Source organism: Passer domesticus, chromosome 4 (genome assembly GCF_036417665.1).
Source record: "Passer domesticus isolate bPasDom1 chromosome 4, bPasDom1.hap1, whole genome shotgun sequence".
NCBI classification, from domain to species: domain Eukaryota; kingdom Metazoa; phylum Chordata; class Aves; order Passeriformes; family Passeridae; genus Passer; species Passer domesticus.
Window position 1 is genome coordinate 59,091,127 of NC_087477.1, and position 16,177 is coordinate 59,107,303.

At 39.7% G+C, this 16,177-nt stretch overlaps 1 protein-coding gene across 3 annotated transcripts in view; it reads left to right on the forward strand.

The window, feature by feature from the left end:
• GABRA2 (gamma-aminobutyric acid type A receptor subunit alpha2) overlaps window positions 1-16,177 on the forward strand; it is a 79,434-nt gene that overhangs the window by 5,502 nt on the left and 57,755 nt on the right. Inside the window, exons 1-3 of one of the 3 annotated variants that reach the window (XM_064418269.1) lie at window positions 9,253-9,300; window positions 9,916-10,004; window positions 12,516-12,631. In XM_064418269.1, coding sequence (XP_064274339.1) covers window positions 9,934-10,004; window positions 12,516-12,631 — 187 coding nt within the window. In that variant the 5' untranslated portion in view covers window positions 9,253-9,300; window positions 9,916-9,933. The other 2 variants (XM_064418268.1, XM_064418267.1) reach the window with 2 other exon arrangements.

The window sequence follows — 16,177 nt, forward strand, 5'->3', positions numbered from 1 at the left end:
TGGAGTTTTAACACTGCAGCTTGGGTTTGACTGGAATTCAGAGGTACATAAAAATTTGAGGAAACACTACAACATTATGCAACTGGTGGCATGTGATTAATATTTTACCAAGTGCATTTTGTCAGAGTTGAAGTACAAAACATATAAAATAAATGAAAACTGCAAGCAGTCTTTGTTTAAATACTACGTCTGAATAGTATTCAGAATAAATGTAAATGTCCTCTTTCATTTTCAGCCAAAAAAACCCATATTGTGTCATTTGAGAAGACTTACGTGGCTTTACAAGTATTGTTTATAATTTTTGAGACTTGTTATTAAGGCGGCTGGTGTACTAGCGCAGTACAAAATTCTTTATTGCCAAAATATTTTTTTCACTTTAAGGGATAAAACACCAAAGACTCATTGTACATTTAAAATAGTGTTCACAAAATTAAAATATTAGGAACAATTAACTTTGAAATAGTAATTTTACCATTATTTTAATGATGTAACACAGGAACAGCTTGAAGCCTGTGATATTTTTCTTAAAATGGAACAGGCTGGTAAAACATGCAGGAAGCTGAGAAGAAAGACAATTGGATAAATAAATTATATTTTAAAAAACCCCAACTCTACAGTTTCTTTGAATAGCTTGATCCATTTAATTTTTAATTTTTTTTTAAATGCATGATAAAATTAATTAGAGGAAACACTCTGTTTATACTGAATTAAAGACCGATGTGCTGCTGTGCAGAATGAAAAAAACATAGTATTTCCCATTTCTTGAATGTACTCATGAGGGACTCAATCCAGTCCCTCATGAGTAAAAACCACAGAAGAAAGACGTTTTCTGCAATCCAAAACTACTCCAATGAATGTCTGTGAAAGCTACAAGTCTGCCAAATTGGGCTGCAGGTACATCTGATATAAACAGTGCACAAAGACATTCAGTTTCTTGAATGTCCGCTGTTGGTTTTTGGTAGACTGATCTCTTTTTTTAGCTACAGATTTTAATGTAGGCTTTAGGTTTGGAGCAATAGAAAGATCCTTATATAAACAGAACACCCTGCTAGTCCTTTGAAATTTCAAAAAATAAATAGGATTCCATTCAGCTACATTTTTTTTCCTTGAAGATAAACTGATTGGGAATTGTAACAGCCACATACACTTTTTTTTGGTAGAAATAAACCTGTTGGGCAAATACATAATTAAAAAACTTACAGTCAAGGATATGACAATATGAGGTTCCTGGTGAACTGCAGCCTGTGGTAAATGGGAAGCAAAAGAGAGGAGTGGGAATTCTGTGAGGACTGTAAAGCTGGAAGTTTAAGCTGTGTGATTCAGTAAATTAGATTAAAAAATTACTCTTTTCTTCAACCTCTTGCATCCCAGATCACTGTCCCTCTGCCTCTGGTGTTTGTGATGACAGATTGAGGTGCTGAGGGACAGTCAGTGCTGGGGAGCATCTTGTCCCAGCTAACGAGCATGTTTGTGACATATGGCTATGCTTGTGCCTGCTTTTCAGTACAGTGGAAATTTGGGGTTAGCTAAAAGCTTTCACCATTAAATGTGGCCCTGTACTCCCCAGGTAGGGTGGGGAAGGAGCTGTCCGTGTGCACCCACAGCATCCCTTAGGGCTTCCCAGGAAAAAGGGACTTGCATTGCACCGAAGCAAGCCTCTAAAACCAGGTGGCACAGTGAGGAAATTGTGCAGAGAGAAAAGGGAAACCCAAACAGAGAAGAGGGGCCTGATGTCATGTTCCCAAAATGTGGCATGCAACTTGTCCACCCACGCCAGGACTGGCCAGGCCAAGATGACAACCTGTCCAGGTTCTTAGAGAGACAGCAGAGACCATCAGAATGAGCTCAGAGCACAAAGGCAGGTACCACAGAATCAATTATAAAGGACACAAGTTCTCTTCTCAAATAATCTTGGTGATGTTTAATGAACTCTTACTCCGGGCAGCCCTTTTTGTGTGGCAAACTTGAATAGCACCGTGCAGAGCTTTTGAGTAACACTTTGTAGACAATAGCATATTATTTTTATTGCAGATGCTGTCTTGTGTCCAGCAGTTGCTACCCAGACTCTCACAAATAAAATACTGTGTTGACATAAACTATCTGCCTTGTGCAACTATTTATACATTCCCACAACATCCAGGAGATATGAGGGCAGCTGGTTTTCCTTGAAAATCCCTTGGCATTTACCAGCAGCTTTGACTCAGCTTTGTGAAAATGAATATTAAAATGCAGCCCAGTTTTCTCCCCCTTTGGAGCATGGATGGCTACTGCAGACTCACATATGAAAGAGAAAGCATGTTTTGGATTCCCCTAGTGAGTCATCACCCTTTCACTAATGATTCATTGCTTGAAAGGAGAGGAAGGTAAATCAGGACTGTTTATATGAGCTGTCATCCATTTATCTGGTTATTTATTTATTTTAGCCTGGGGCAGTCTCAAAGCAATGGAGTGCAGCCAGACTGACAGCGGCCAAAGCCTGGAACTTTTTCTCAGGCTTTGGGCTGTACATGGCATCTGTATGTTTGGAAGTGAGGAGAGATGAGATGGAGAACCTTCATCCACAGGAAGATCTCTCGTGCTTAAGCAAGGAAGAGTGAAGGAAGGGTTCATACTGACAGCTTAGGTGCATGCTAGGAGAAATCATTGGGTAATTCAATCTCCTCCAGCAGGGCAGGCTGAGTACCCAACTAACCACCTCCTCAGGTCCTGGGGTGGTTCTCATCTGCCCAGCTTGGAAGCTTTCTGATCTCTCTATCTGTTGGTGCAGCAAGGGGCAGTTCAGGAAGCAGCAATACTTAAAGCAGGCACAGCAATTTGTTTATGCAGTTGTCTGTACTATGATTTAATTGTCATCCTGCATAATATGTCATCTGTAGTGTGCTGAAAAGCTAAATTCTTCTTTTAAATGCATAAAAATACTGTAATGGCAGTTAATTAACCCAGATATATATAGCTCCATGCTTCTGCAAATTGTGAGCAGACTGTTATAAGCTACAGCTACACCCCTAAGCAATTATATGGTTTATGTTTTTTTTTTTTCTAAAAAACATGGGACATAGCACAACACTTCTCCTCCTAGACTCCATCAATGAAGAAGCTGCATTTGTGTTAACTCAAGTATGGAGTGATGTGATTTTTTTTTTTTTTGTTGTTGTTGTTCTTGATGAAGCTAGGCAAGACATTTCATGTTAGAACTGTCTTTGGATTATTTGTTGTTACGGATAGAAGAACACCTTTGTGTGTGTTTTAGCTAACATTAGTCAAAGACAGGAGGAAACTCTTTGAAGTGCTGGGAGGCAGAATAATTTTTAAAATGCAAACTTTGTGCCACCCAAGATAATGTAGTCTTGGATCAGCAACAAAAGCTTTCCTGACTAGGAGCAGTTATTGAACAGACTGCTAACAGAATTCTGGCCATTTTTTTGAGGAGAACTGAAATAAGGCCAAAAGATGAATTTTTTTTTTAGTAAGGAATTTAGAAAGCATCTTTTTTTTTTAAATCTAAAATTTAAATGCTCTCTTGGTGGGAATAAACACCCCATGATTATTTTCCGCTCAAAACCTGGTACTGCCAGAATTGCCAATTTCAGCAATTTTCTGGCAATCTGAATGTCTGTATTGTACTTCTTGTTCTAGAGTGACTTGTGCCTATTTACAAAAGACAGTATTTTTGAACCAGTTTGTCTGAAAAGTTCATCCCTCCTTAAACCCTTTGTTTGTCATACTATACTCCATTTGGCTTTCTGCTTATTTTAACTGATCTTTCATGTTACTGGATCCCCAGAAGCAGAATTTAAGTAATTAAATAGATATTTTAAACACAGAAATACCACCACTCAATTGTGTCATCTGCCTACAGCCTGCATTGTGGTGCTGCAAGGAGATGTGCAGAAGCACATTCTCTAAGAAGTTGTCTGAGGCCCCGAGGCTTAGGCAGATCCTGTGGTCATTGATAAGTTTAAGTGCATCAAACATTATTTGTGATAGCCAGTATCAGCTAGTGACAAGGGGAGATGAGGCCTTTGCAGAAACAAAGATGACCACTGACAAATGATTTCTCATATTACCAGGCTGCAAAGTCAGCACATGGCAATTTTTTAGGCCACACAAAGTGGCAGAAGTCTAGTGTCTTTCCTTTCCTTCTATTCCTGGAAAAAGGGTTGACTGGTCCTACATTTGTAAAATTTTCTCTGAATATCAATCTCATTGTAGCAGTACAAAGGGATTTGGTTTTGAGCCTTAAAATACATTCAACCAAAGGAGAACTCAAAGTAGTTCTATGTTGTAACACTGATTTTTAGAAATTAGGTATATTTCTGTCTTTCTAATAAACAAGTTCTACTTGACCCAAACTGGACACCTGAAACATGAAACATCATAATCTGTGTTTCTTTACCTTAAAAACATCTTAAGAGTCCAAAAAATACTTGAGTGAACAGCTGAAAGATAAACTGTATTTATACAAATAACACAAAAGTAATTATATTTATAGAAAAAATTAACATATATTTTAATTTTCATCGTTCTGCCTTGTCTACTCAAGCAAAGGTCTCATTTTGCTGCAAGCTATAAAACAGAAAACAGGGATTTGCAGATGAAGAAAAGTGTTGCTTTTATAAAAGCAGATCTCCCCTTCCTCTCAACTCAGACCCAGAGTGATTAGTCAGTTCTATTTAGCAGATCTTTCCTGTCCCAGCTGGCAAATGTGTTACATTGCCCTCTGTCGCTTGTCTTGCATTTTTCCCACCAAGGAAGATCTACTCTAAAAGGATGAGGAAAGTTTCACTGCTCCTGATAGACAGCAAAGACTCTCTGCTCACTCCTTCTGTAGATATCTTTGCGTTTGGAGAAAACGAAAAATCCTCCTCTGGTATTTAAGGTTCAAATCTGGGAGAAGTATAATCCTGGGAAAGAAGAAACATTCATCAATATTTAAGGTGGGAAAGCTCATTTCAATTTCCTGTTCTGCTGAACTTCTCAGTGCACATTGGAAAGCAACTTAAAGCCGATTACACCAGCTGAAATAAAGCTGGCACTGGCCCTTTGCTTTTGCTCTTCAGTCAGGAAGACTATGATAGCTAGAGCTTTTGAACAAGCACAGAAACCCTTCCCAATCCACAAGTGACACAGTCAAACTGAAAACTCTAAGAGTTGCTCAGATCCTTACAATGGTGGGTGCTGCATAAAGTTGTAAGATTTTTTGTTTCCTTGCTACACTAGCATCTAGTGTTGGATGGTGCATCTCAAAATTATTTCAACTCTGAGAAATTTGTGCTGTAATTTTGCATAAAGAGGAAGAGTTTTGGACACCTGAGTCTTCTTACAGAAATCTGATTTCCATCATTGTTTTATGGGACTCCTGAAAAAAGCCAGCTTCTTCTTTTTTTTCAGACTGGCAGTCATGTACCTGTATGATGAGCCAGTCTAGGGTCAAAAACTAATTCCCCCCTCCCCCAACATTTTATTTCATCATTATTTACAAAAATAAGATAACATACATATTTAAAATTACATAGAAATGATGTATTGAATATATATCTTAACACTTGAACTTATATTTAACTATTTAATTAATAGGAAGAGAAATTTTAAGCAGAAGAAACAGTATACAAAAAATTAGTATAATATTGAAATATGTTTTATGCCTTTTTAGAGATAAGAATATTTATAAAAAGCATAATTTATACTAAAAAATACACTTATCACATACAAAAATTTCTGATATATCACTTCAATTTTCACACATATGCATCACTTAATTTAACTCCAGTGATTATTGTTTATATCCTTACAGCTCAGAGTGCTGCTGGCCTAGATATAAGGGTGGGGATTATTCTCAAGCAGTACAAAGTAAATGCTGATTACCTCAATCTGCCAAATTTTTTCTGGAAATGTTATACTGCAGAATGTACCCTAGATCAGAATTATGTATTAAGTTCCGTTTTGCATTACTTGATTATGTCTATGACAGAAAATTATTACTGTGACCTCCCTAGTGGCTACAATTCTGAGGTATTGTTTTTAAGCAATTTATCTTGTCTGAAGGATGGTGTAACTTTGTCATATAAATGATTCTTTTAAGCACAATTTTAAAGGAAGCATTCAATCTAGTGTTTTGCTGTCTGGATAATGACTTGAGGCCTTGGCTCAACCTCTCCTCTGTTTCTATTACCTCTAAACTGTAAGAAGTAGTTATGAAATGTCACATACCTACCCTGCTATTCAATTTGTGCTCACAGAGGAAGTCATTCCAATCTCACAAAAGAATTCTGAAACATCGTTTATCAGCCTGTGCAGAGTTTTGAGGTCCTCGGCAAGGGGGATAATAGGATTGTAAGGTCCTTTGTTTGTTTTTAAGATTTTTTTAAATATCAAAATAGGCATTGAATTCTATTTATATATTGCAGCAAATATAGCACAAAAGAAATAAAGCCTTTTAAGTAAAATATTTTATTTATACTTTGAAAGTAACAATTTGTAGACCTGCTGCCTTTCTATTTCAAGTCCTATTTGACTATTTCAAGTCCTATTCAAACCAAGGGCATGACTCCCCACCTTCCAGGGTGCTTTCATCAGGGCTCAGGAAAGCCTCACAAACCCAGGTGATGCGTTGGATGCCTCATATCACTTAGAGTTAATTGAAATTCAATAACGAATGGCAGCATTCAATACCATACCAGAAATAATAATGCAGAAGGGAAGAAGGGTTCCCTGCTGACTGTGCACCTGAGGGGGCTCCAGCACACTTTTTCTAACCACCTAGAGCCAACACATTTGAGCTATGCTTGCGGGTAACCCAACAAAACAATAACAGCCCAGCAATACCACAGTCCTCTCCCCAAATACTTCCCTAGTTCACCAGCAGCACAGGTTGTATGTGAGCCTAGCAGAAAAAGCCTTCTCTCTGTTAGTAATTATATTGCCTCTGATTTTTCATGTTGACCATAGTTTGTTCCTGTACTCAGCTTTCCTGTGATTTGGGATGCCTCACAGGCCTGTCCAATTTGTTTAAAATGGGTATTAGGGGTTATTTTAAAATTTTAGATCTGAAGCATGACTTCAGTGCATGAAGCTATGGCAAATCTCAAGGAACATCACGGGGAATAATTGTGATTAGAGCCTAAAACCCAGCACATTTTCCTTGGGAAAGGCTATGAGCACAAGCTCAGTATAAATACATACCTATCCTGTGTGGCCTTTGAAGAATGACAATGTGCTATCACAGCAACAAGGAGCCACTGTGACTGCTCTCCTTAATGAATGTGGTTTTTAATTTTTCATGGAACTTACATATGAAAATTAGATTATAGCTTTGGTATTATTATTACTGGAAGTGTGTTTTGAGAAGGAATGCTGTGAAAACCTGTGGAAAAAGAAATCATTCTGCTTGGATTACATAATGTATTTCATAAAAGAATAAATCATGAAGCTTCACTTTCAGTGATTCTTTTTTTCCCCTCCATTTTGATATCTGTGAACTCACTTTTTCTTAGGGCAGTAGTTAAAACTAGTTTTCTTTACTTTGAGGATTGATTCTGCATCTAGTAACAGTTGTTAATTCCTAACAAGTGGGACTTACAGGCAGATCCAAAGAAGATTTTATATCGACCACAGATACCTAACTGACAATGAACAGAGCCCATTTTCACATCTGGACAGGGAGACATGAGGGCCTTGTGTCTTAGACACAGCCAGGGTTACATGGCTGCTGAAAGAGTGTTTTTTCAGATTTCAGGTTTTGCTCCTGTGTACTTATCTTTGTCATTTTCCACGGTTTGGGCTGCCATTTTACAGGTTATTCTAAAACAACAACATTGAGTTTATTCTCCCTCTCTTCTCAGTCTTACTCCAAGTTACGAAATATCTGAAGTTGGAAGGAACAAATTGTCTTGATTGCCCAAGTTTTTTTCTTCTTCTGTTTCTCATCCTCTGCTGTGGAGTCATTAAACCATGAAAGGAGAAGGAAACAAGGACACTTCCAATTACAAACTGCAACAATTAGGAAGTAGGAACACCCCAATTCTATAAGTAACCTAAGAATTTTTTTCCCTGCTTCTCCTTCCCTCCTATTTCCCTCCCCTCCTTCCTTGCCCCTCCCTCACCCCCAACCCCCTCCATGTCTGTGCATCCTATTTCACATGTTCATTTTGGAACTGGTATTGATTCAGGACCAAACTTCATAAAAATAATTTCAATTAAACACAGTAAGTGGACCGGTGACATTAAGAGAGGACAACTGAGATGGTGATTTGGGCAGTTAAGAGATTGAAAGGAAAGGGGATAGATGAGGATTGGTTTAAAATGCGAAAAAAAAAAAAAAGAGGCTGAAATATTATTGCCAGTGTTATTTAATTATTTCCGAGTTAACAATGCAAAATGAGGGTACACTAAATATAAACCCTTATCTTTAATTATTAAGCCTGTCCTGTTCTACTTGTACTGGAAAACCTGAAATCAATGAGAATGAATCCCAGCAGCGATCCAGTTACTACCAGAGAAGGGCTGCATATACGAAAGGAGGGCAACGTGCTTTAAAAGACAATACAACAGAAAGTAATGCAATTTGAGGGGGAAAAAAAGGGAAAAAAAATACAAGCGAGGTTCGTTTCCTTGTCTGCCTTCATCCTGAGCTCACATTAAATGACAGACTTTTCTTCTCTCTGCATTCCAATTAGAGCGTGCCAGTGGGCAAGCGGGGAAGGGAATGTTAATGAGGCAGGGGGAGCGGGCTGCGAGCCGGGGCCGGCGGCTCCCCGCTCCCGCCGCAGTCCGGGGCGGCCGCCGGGGCTGTGCCCTGCCGAACGCGCGCTTGACCGGAGGCGACTGACAGGCTGAGGAGGGCGGGCTACGGACAATGTGTTGCACCGGCCCGGCGACCGCTTTTCGCCCCGTTTCTCGTTCGCGCACCGGCGACGCCGCCGCGCCCGCCCGCTCCGGGTTCCGAGGCCGCGGAAGCCGCCCCGGGCCGCTGCCGGTGCCGGTGCCGGTGCCCCGCGGGCGGGACCCCGCGCGCTCCGCGTCCCGCTCCGGCCGGGGCGCGGCCCCGTGACGGCCCCGGCGCGCCCCGCGGGGCAGCCCCGCGCCCCGGCACGCGCGGGCACGCGCGCGCGCGCCCGCCGCTCGGGAGGCGCTCGGTGCCGGCCGCGCCCGCCGCCGCCGCCCCGCGCTGCCCGCCGCCGCCTGCCCCGCTCGCCGGCGGCACCCGCCTCCCCTCCCTCCCTCCTTCCAGCCCTCCTTCCCTCCCTCCCTCTCCCCCTCCCTCCCGCCTCGGCCGCCCGCCCGCCCGCCCGCTGCTCCCAGGTAGGGTCCCCGGGGGTCCCCAGCTGCGGCGGGCAGCGCCTGCCCGCGCCGGGGCTCTGCCGCGCTCCGCAACTTGCCGCCCCGCGGGGCTGCCCCCGCCGCCGCCCGCGGCCCCTGCGCTGCCCGGCGGGGCCGTGCCGAGCAGCTGTCAAACGCGCTGGGCGCTCGGCGGCGACGGGGGGCGGCTCGCCCGCGGTCGGTCCCCGCACCGAGCCCCGGCGAATGGCATGACTCTGCCTGCCGCCCGCCCCCCGCCCCCCCGGCTGCGGTGTGCCGTAGTGAGGCGAGGGGTGGTTAAACCCCCGTCCTCCCGTACATACGGTTTTTATTTTTTGTTCCTTTTCGTCTCGGGGCTTTCACATCACGGAACAGGAAAGCATCTGATGCGCCGGCTCACATGCCACTTCTGATCATACATTGCCTCCTTGCACAGAGCAGGATCGTTGGGAAAGATGGAGATACAATAAGTTGCTAGTACTGAAAAGTGCTGCGGAAATCCAGTGGTTTCCTTTCTCCAGTGAAGTGACATATTTTCCTCGGGTTTAAGTTGAAAGCGCTGCTTGGCGGAGACTGACTGTGGCTGAGAGTGGGTTTGTGTTTTTCTTGCACCGTTAGGTTTTGCAAAGAGCAGCGATGAAGAAGAAACTGGCACCCTCCGAGATGCAGTTGGTTCTTCTCGTTTTATTGGTGTGGTTACCAACAAGGTGAGAGGATATTTAGTTTTGTTGTTCAGTGAGAACGTGTATGTTACAGTCTGATAAGGGTAAGCTTGGTTGAGGGGGGGGTTATAAAAGTAGTAACGTAATAAAAAAGCTTTCTTAGCTGTTTGAATGCAGTATTACATAGTTTTGAGAGCAAATGCAGTAGAATGTAGTTTAGGGACCATAAAAGCCTGATGTCTTGTCCTTAAATGGTTTGTGAATCGATGCTTTATTCCACCATGAAAATAACAATTTCTTTAAATGCTTTTTTGGATCTTAAAGACTTGAGTTACTGCATAACTGTGATTCTGTACCATACAAAATGGAGAAACAGATTTTTATGAAGTCACACTGCAAATCACTGTCCTTAAAATAATGCTCATATATTTATTAATATGGGCATGCCTTTTTTTTTTTCTTGATTTTTTTTTTGGTCAAACATAATAGAATTCAAAATGATGCTTAAGCCTTAAACCTCTAGGTGGAGATAGCATACAACTTCACAATCAGATATAATAAAACAATAGCATCATTTATTAATCAACTTTTCTTATGTTGTGTAAAGTTCTCAGTTTCTAAAGTGACAGTATAAGAGCAAGTAATTTTTATTACATTATACTTTTGTGTTGCTCACAGTCCCTAAACACATATTTAATTGCAGTTTGTAACTTTGATTTACTTGCTTTGGTTGTGGCTGCAGTACGTCTTGTCCTAATATGGTAAAGACTATATGCTATATAATGCAAATTTTCTATGATTTAACGTGTCTCCAATATTTTTGTTTGTTTCCCAGCAAACAAAATATTTTCTGAAACTATGTTTTCTATTTCACTTTATACCTAACTATGGTGCAGTATTAGTTGAGTCACAGTGGGCCAGATCCTGCAAACCCTACTCAAGTGAGTAATCTTACTGACGTCAAAGAGGCTATAAGCATTATTAAAGACTTTATGCCTGAGTAAAGTTTGCAAGATTCGACCCTAATTTGATGTAATTGTATTGATCTAATATTTTTAGTGGAATCTTGAGTTTAAAAACTGAGACGTACTCTGGTAGTCCGTGAGTAGAATTGTACATTTTACAAACCAAAAAGGAACCATCCAGTAATTGCAACTAAGAAAAAACTGACACATGAATAAAATCACACATGACATTTTCATGGGTTCTTTGCAAATTATCTGATTTGGCTCGATTCTATGGTTTTTTATGATGGAAAGCACAGACTGCAATGATTTACATTTAAATACTTTTTTATGCTGTTGAACTGGGGACCAACATACAGCCTTGTCTTTAATCCTTTTATAGCTTGCTTTAGAGAAAATATCACCCAGACCTACTTTTGGTTTGGAGGAGGAGGAGGAGGAAAACATTTTGGCTGTTATGGCATTCAGAATGCCTTCATATCGAGATGATTAATACACAAACATTTAGGATTAAAAATTTAGGTAGCTGAAAAAGGTGTAAATGGTAATGCAAGTAGCATATGGTGCTTTACTTCCTTGATACCAATATGCTAGTTTAAGTGGATAAGACTGATGAGATAGTTTATTTCACATGCATCGTGCTTAAAATTGTTGGCACAGTAACATTTGCATGTGTAAGGCTTTCTGCATGTCAGGGTTTCCCTGGCACAAGCCCTGTTGGTCTGGGTGCCCAGGTGCCAGACTGTGGGCCACCACGGCTGGCTGGGCAGCAGGTTCATATTCCAGCCCCTATAGCATGTCCCACAGAGATTTGATCCATAAAGGCTGTAATGTATCTTTATTGGGGAAGTTTGAAACAATCAGTGATCTACAGATTCTTCTTGACACTTCATTTATGATTCCTTTTTCCCTCCAACTTCTATAAGGTCTGTCTGCATCTAATGGAATATCAGATAGTGCTTTTTATGACAAAATAGGATTTTAGAAAGATGAAGGCTGTCCACAGCTATCCTGCAGCTTGCTAGTCAGCGCCGGTGTTCCCTCCCACCAACTGCTGGCGTCAGAGGACTCCCTGAGCATGATCGCTGGAGTTTTCCCTCATGTTAGTTCTTCTGGTCATGTACATTACATGACCATTGGGTGGAGGCAAATCCACAGGATTTATCCAGAGATAGAGTATGCCTAAGTGAGAATAGATTAGATAGAGCTGGAAGGAGATGGGTTTGTGCATGGGATCCCGGGTTATCAGCCCAGGAGTGACATGCCACCAGAGCCTGGGAAGCTCTTCTAGGCTTTTGCACCAGCACAGCCTCCACTAACAGTGTTTGTGGAGCTTGAAGCAGCACTCTCAGTAATGCAATGATGCCTACAAGTAGAGGCTACTGGAAAATTACTTCCTGGATATTTTAAATAGTATTCTGTTGACCCTTATATGTCTGAACTTGTTATATATAAATTGTGTATTTGCATACTGTTAAATACACCTTTCCTGTTGGAATGCAGCAAGTAAAGGCCAGCCCAAAAAAAAATGCATGTTGCGTGTATGTGAAAACATACTTAGCACCTTCTAAAATGTAAAATATCCATTTAGATCAGTGCTGGCTGACTCCCTGGAAGACGAAGCTAAGAATAACATCACCATCTTCACAAGAATTCTAGACAGACTTCTGGATGGTTATGATAATCGCCTCAGACCTGGATTAGGAGGTAATACAACCAATTAAAGATTGATTTAAAAAAAATAAATTTTAATGTTCAGATTTTATGCAGTGATATTCTTCCTTCAGGGTTTTTTTTTCCCTAACAACTGGTATGTATCTTGATAAATTATTTATAACTACATTCACCCAGATGAATCATTTGAAGTTTGAGGAAGATAACATCTATGAATGGAAAGAAGGCATTTTCACACATTTATCTTAAGTAAAAGGAAAAAAAAATCTGGTGTTTTAACATAGTAAAACAGAATGTGAACAAAAATAACATCTAAAGATGTTATTCCAGTCAGGGAATTTTGGTTGAACAAGGAATACAGGCTTAATTCCCTGCAATCTGATAGGTGTATGTTTTCAGAAATCTGCAAAAGTGTTTTGTGAGATGCATATAAATTCCACATTTTAGATTTGTTCCTTAGCCCAATAAATTCAGTGAAAATGTTGTGATTTTGGCTTCTTTGGAATTAGGGTGTCACTGGTAATATACATTTCGTTTCTGGGCACCTTGCACTTATTTGAACAGCTGGAAAAAAATACAGAAAAAGAGAATATTGAAGGACAGAGGTCACTGCACTCTTGTGCCATGACTGTCAGTTATTTTTCAAAATGTCAATTCTCATTTTGATTTTAAAGCTGTGTGCCATCTTATGTCAGTATATGTTATATAGGCAAGAAATTTAAATAATTTTATGGTGTTGAAAATATTACTGTGTACAGAAAAATCTCTATGACATAGGGAGGGGCTGAATACCTTAGTTTTGACCATATTTTGTCTACTATTGTTTATCTGTATTTATACTATCTCACATTGACATGCATCATTCAAATACACACTTACACTGCCATTATTATTATTTGTAACAGTTTTGGTAATTGTAATTTTCAACCTAGAGACTGTTTCAGCTTGGTGCAACTAATTCTAGTACAAAATCCTTGGGAGCCATTCCTGTTCTTGTTGATTTCAGGAAGATCAGGCCTAAAGCTAGAGACATGCTCCAACTTCCATGGAAATTACAATAACAGCTCTGATCAAATTAGGCATTAGTTAAAGCTCAGAGTTTTTATCCAACACCATTCCATCCTGACCTGTGGCTCTGTTGCTGTTCTGGTCCTGGGGAATTGTGGCTTGAATCTGACACAGCAGAAAGTGGGAGCTGATGCTGACTAAAACAGCTTTCTCATTATACATTGCTTTTAAACTAGGATGTCTTTTCATTTCCATTTCTGGCCTCTTTACACTGAAGGCTTGTGAAATATTTTATAGTCAAAGATTTCTTAATTTGGATGATACAGGGGACCTATAGCACCATTGATGCTAGAATTTATATAGTAATGTTTTACATGGAGTTTTGATTTCTTTGCAAAATACTCAAATTTAATAATTTAGGGATAGTATAAACATACAATGACTTGCAGAAACATTTCATATCACCAAGCTCATGTTGAATTGACGGGGCTTTTAAAATAATGTTTTTTATTAGAAAAATAATCAAAGTTTTCTTGCTTACAAGGAATGAGCCATTTAATGAGAGCAGTCTGCAGTTTCTCTGCATAGCAAGTATTTTTTTAATATTGAAATAATATTGTTGAGAACATGAAATAAAGAAAAGATGTAATGGATTTTTCTTTTATATCTTTCACTAAATTTGCTTCAAAATAACCTCCCTCTTTTTCTTTATGAAGCCTCATAGATAATTAAAACATACTCTAAGAGCAAAAGAATTAAAGAATTAACATATGTTTGATATTGGTATACACAGCAATCAACCCATGCAGAATATGTGTGAAATGAAACTGTGTCATGCATATTAAACCGTGGTGATTCATGACACATTAATCTTAATCTTCTAGACTACTTCAGTTGTGGATGGATGGATTCTTACAGTTTAAAAGAGCACTTGTAAATGGCAGTTGTGATAATTCATGATACAAAACAGACCAAACAAAGCTTTTGTACATATTGCTTAGTAATTATGTAGTTTCATATTTCAGGAATTTTCTAGCAGTTTATTCCTTTTTCTATATTGACTTGTAGTCTGAAAAGAGATGTGGAAACAATGAACCTTTTTTTTTTTTTTTAAACACTACATGCCTAGTAAGCCTAGGAATTTCTAAAAGTGTTTTTGCAAGAGATTACTGCATTCTGACCATGCCACACATCATTAATTTAAGATACCTAGTCTCAGTTGAGTTTCACTTCCCTTTATATGAATCTGAAATAGCTCATTTGAATGCAGCAGAATGTTTACGTTGGCATAGCAGTTTGCATTATCGTGCACATATCACTGCTATGACTGGGATCACAATCTGGCCTAATGTGTAAAACAGAAATAGTCCAGGGTCTGAGATCCTTCTAAAGTCATCTGAAAGCAAGAGCTGTTCATCAGCCCACTTTCACTTGCTGTGAAAGACATTTTCAGAGGTGTTTTACAGCAAGAATTTAGCTCATGGTAGAAAACTGCTCCTTTAGTAATGAAATGTTTTGGGTTGATATTGACATTTTATCTAGTTATTGACCAACAAAAGGGGAATCTACAGGCTTCTTGAAAGTCTGTATATTAAATTCAGCTAAGTAAATGTCTGTTTGGGAGGTAGTTCTTGAATTAAAGGATAGATTTGTAATTAATTTTACTGGGAGACTTAGTGTAAGTACTGACAGCATGTAACTTGATGCTTTACTGATGCAATTCAAAACAGTACTATTTTCTATAGGCTGTTGAGGAAGGTTTAACTTTGCTGGTGGCACACCTCAGTCAGATAAACAGGTTTTGGCTGTTGGCTATTGGCTATCCTAGCAGCTGGGATCCTGAGCGATGTATGAACACTACAATGATGAAATGACCTGCAAAATGGGTGTGGCAGGGAGGAGATGACACTGCACCATCCCCTGAAGCCAGAGACATCTCATATGACTTAGATATATACCCGAGCCTGCTGTATTGATATGGATGAGCAAGGGTTTATTCAAAGGGAGATAATCTTTTCTCTGTACTCATTTTATGCTAAGCACAGGATTGCAGCTGGAACACTCTTGACTGCACTTTCAGCTCTGAAGTGAACTATTTTACCCAAACATTCCATGCCATTTCTGTTTAGTCATCAAAATAAATTACAAGTTTGACTTCAAAACAAATTTTCCTGTATCATTAACATTAATTTGTATGAAATATAGCTATGCAAATGGTATGTCATACAGACCTTATTTGTTTATGACTTTCTACAAGTCATGAAGGTATTTTCTTCTTTTTATTTGCTGTATGTTTGCAATACACTTAGGGTAGCATTTTTTCATAAATCTGTTGCTTTTTATTAGCATGTAGAAAAGGAAATCCACACTTTCTAAAACTAAAACTAAGCAAGGAACAAAAATGTCTGCTAGTGATTGAATTATCTGTTTGCTCCCCTCTGCCCCATAAACAGACACAGTCATGCTGGATACTTCAGTATTGTGACTATCTCCATAAGTTATCCAGCCTTCTTTACTTTCTCACATCTGAAATTAGCCTTTCCAACAGCTAAAGTGCTTCTGTCTTTTCTA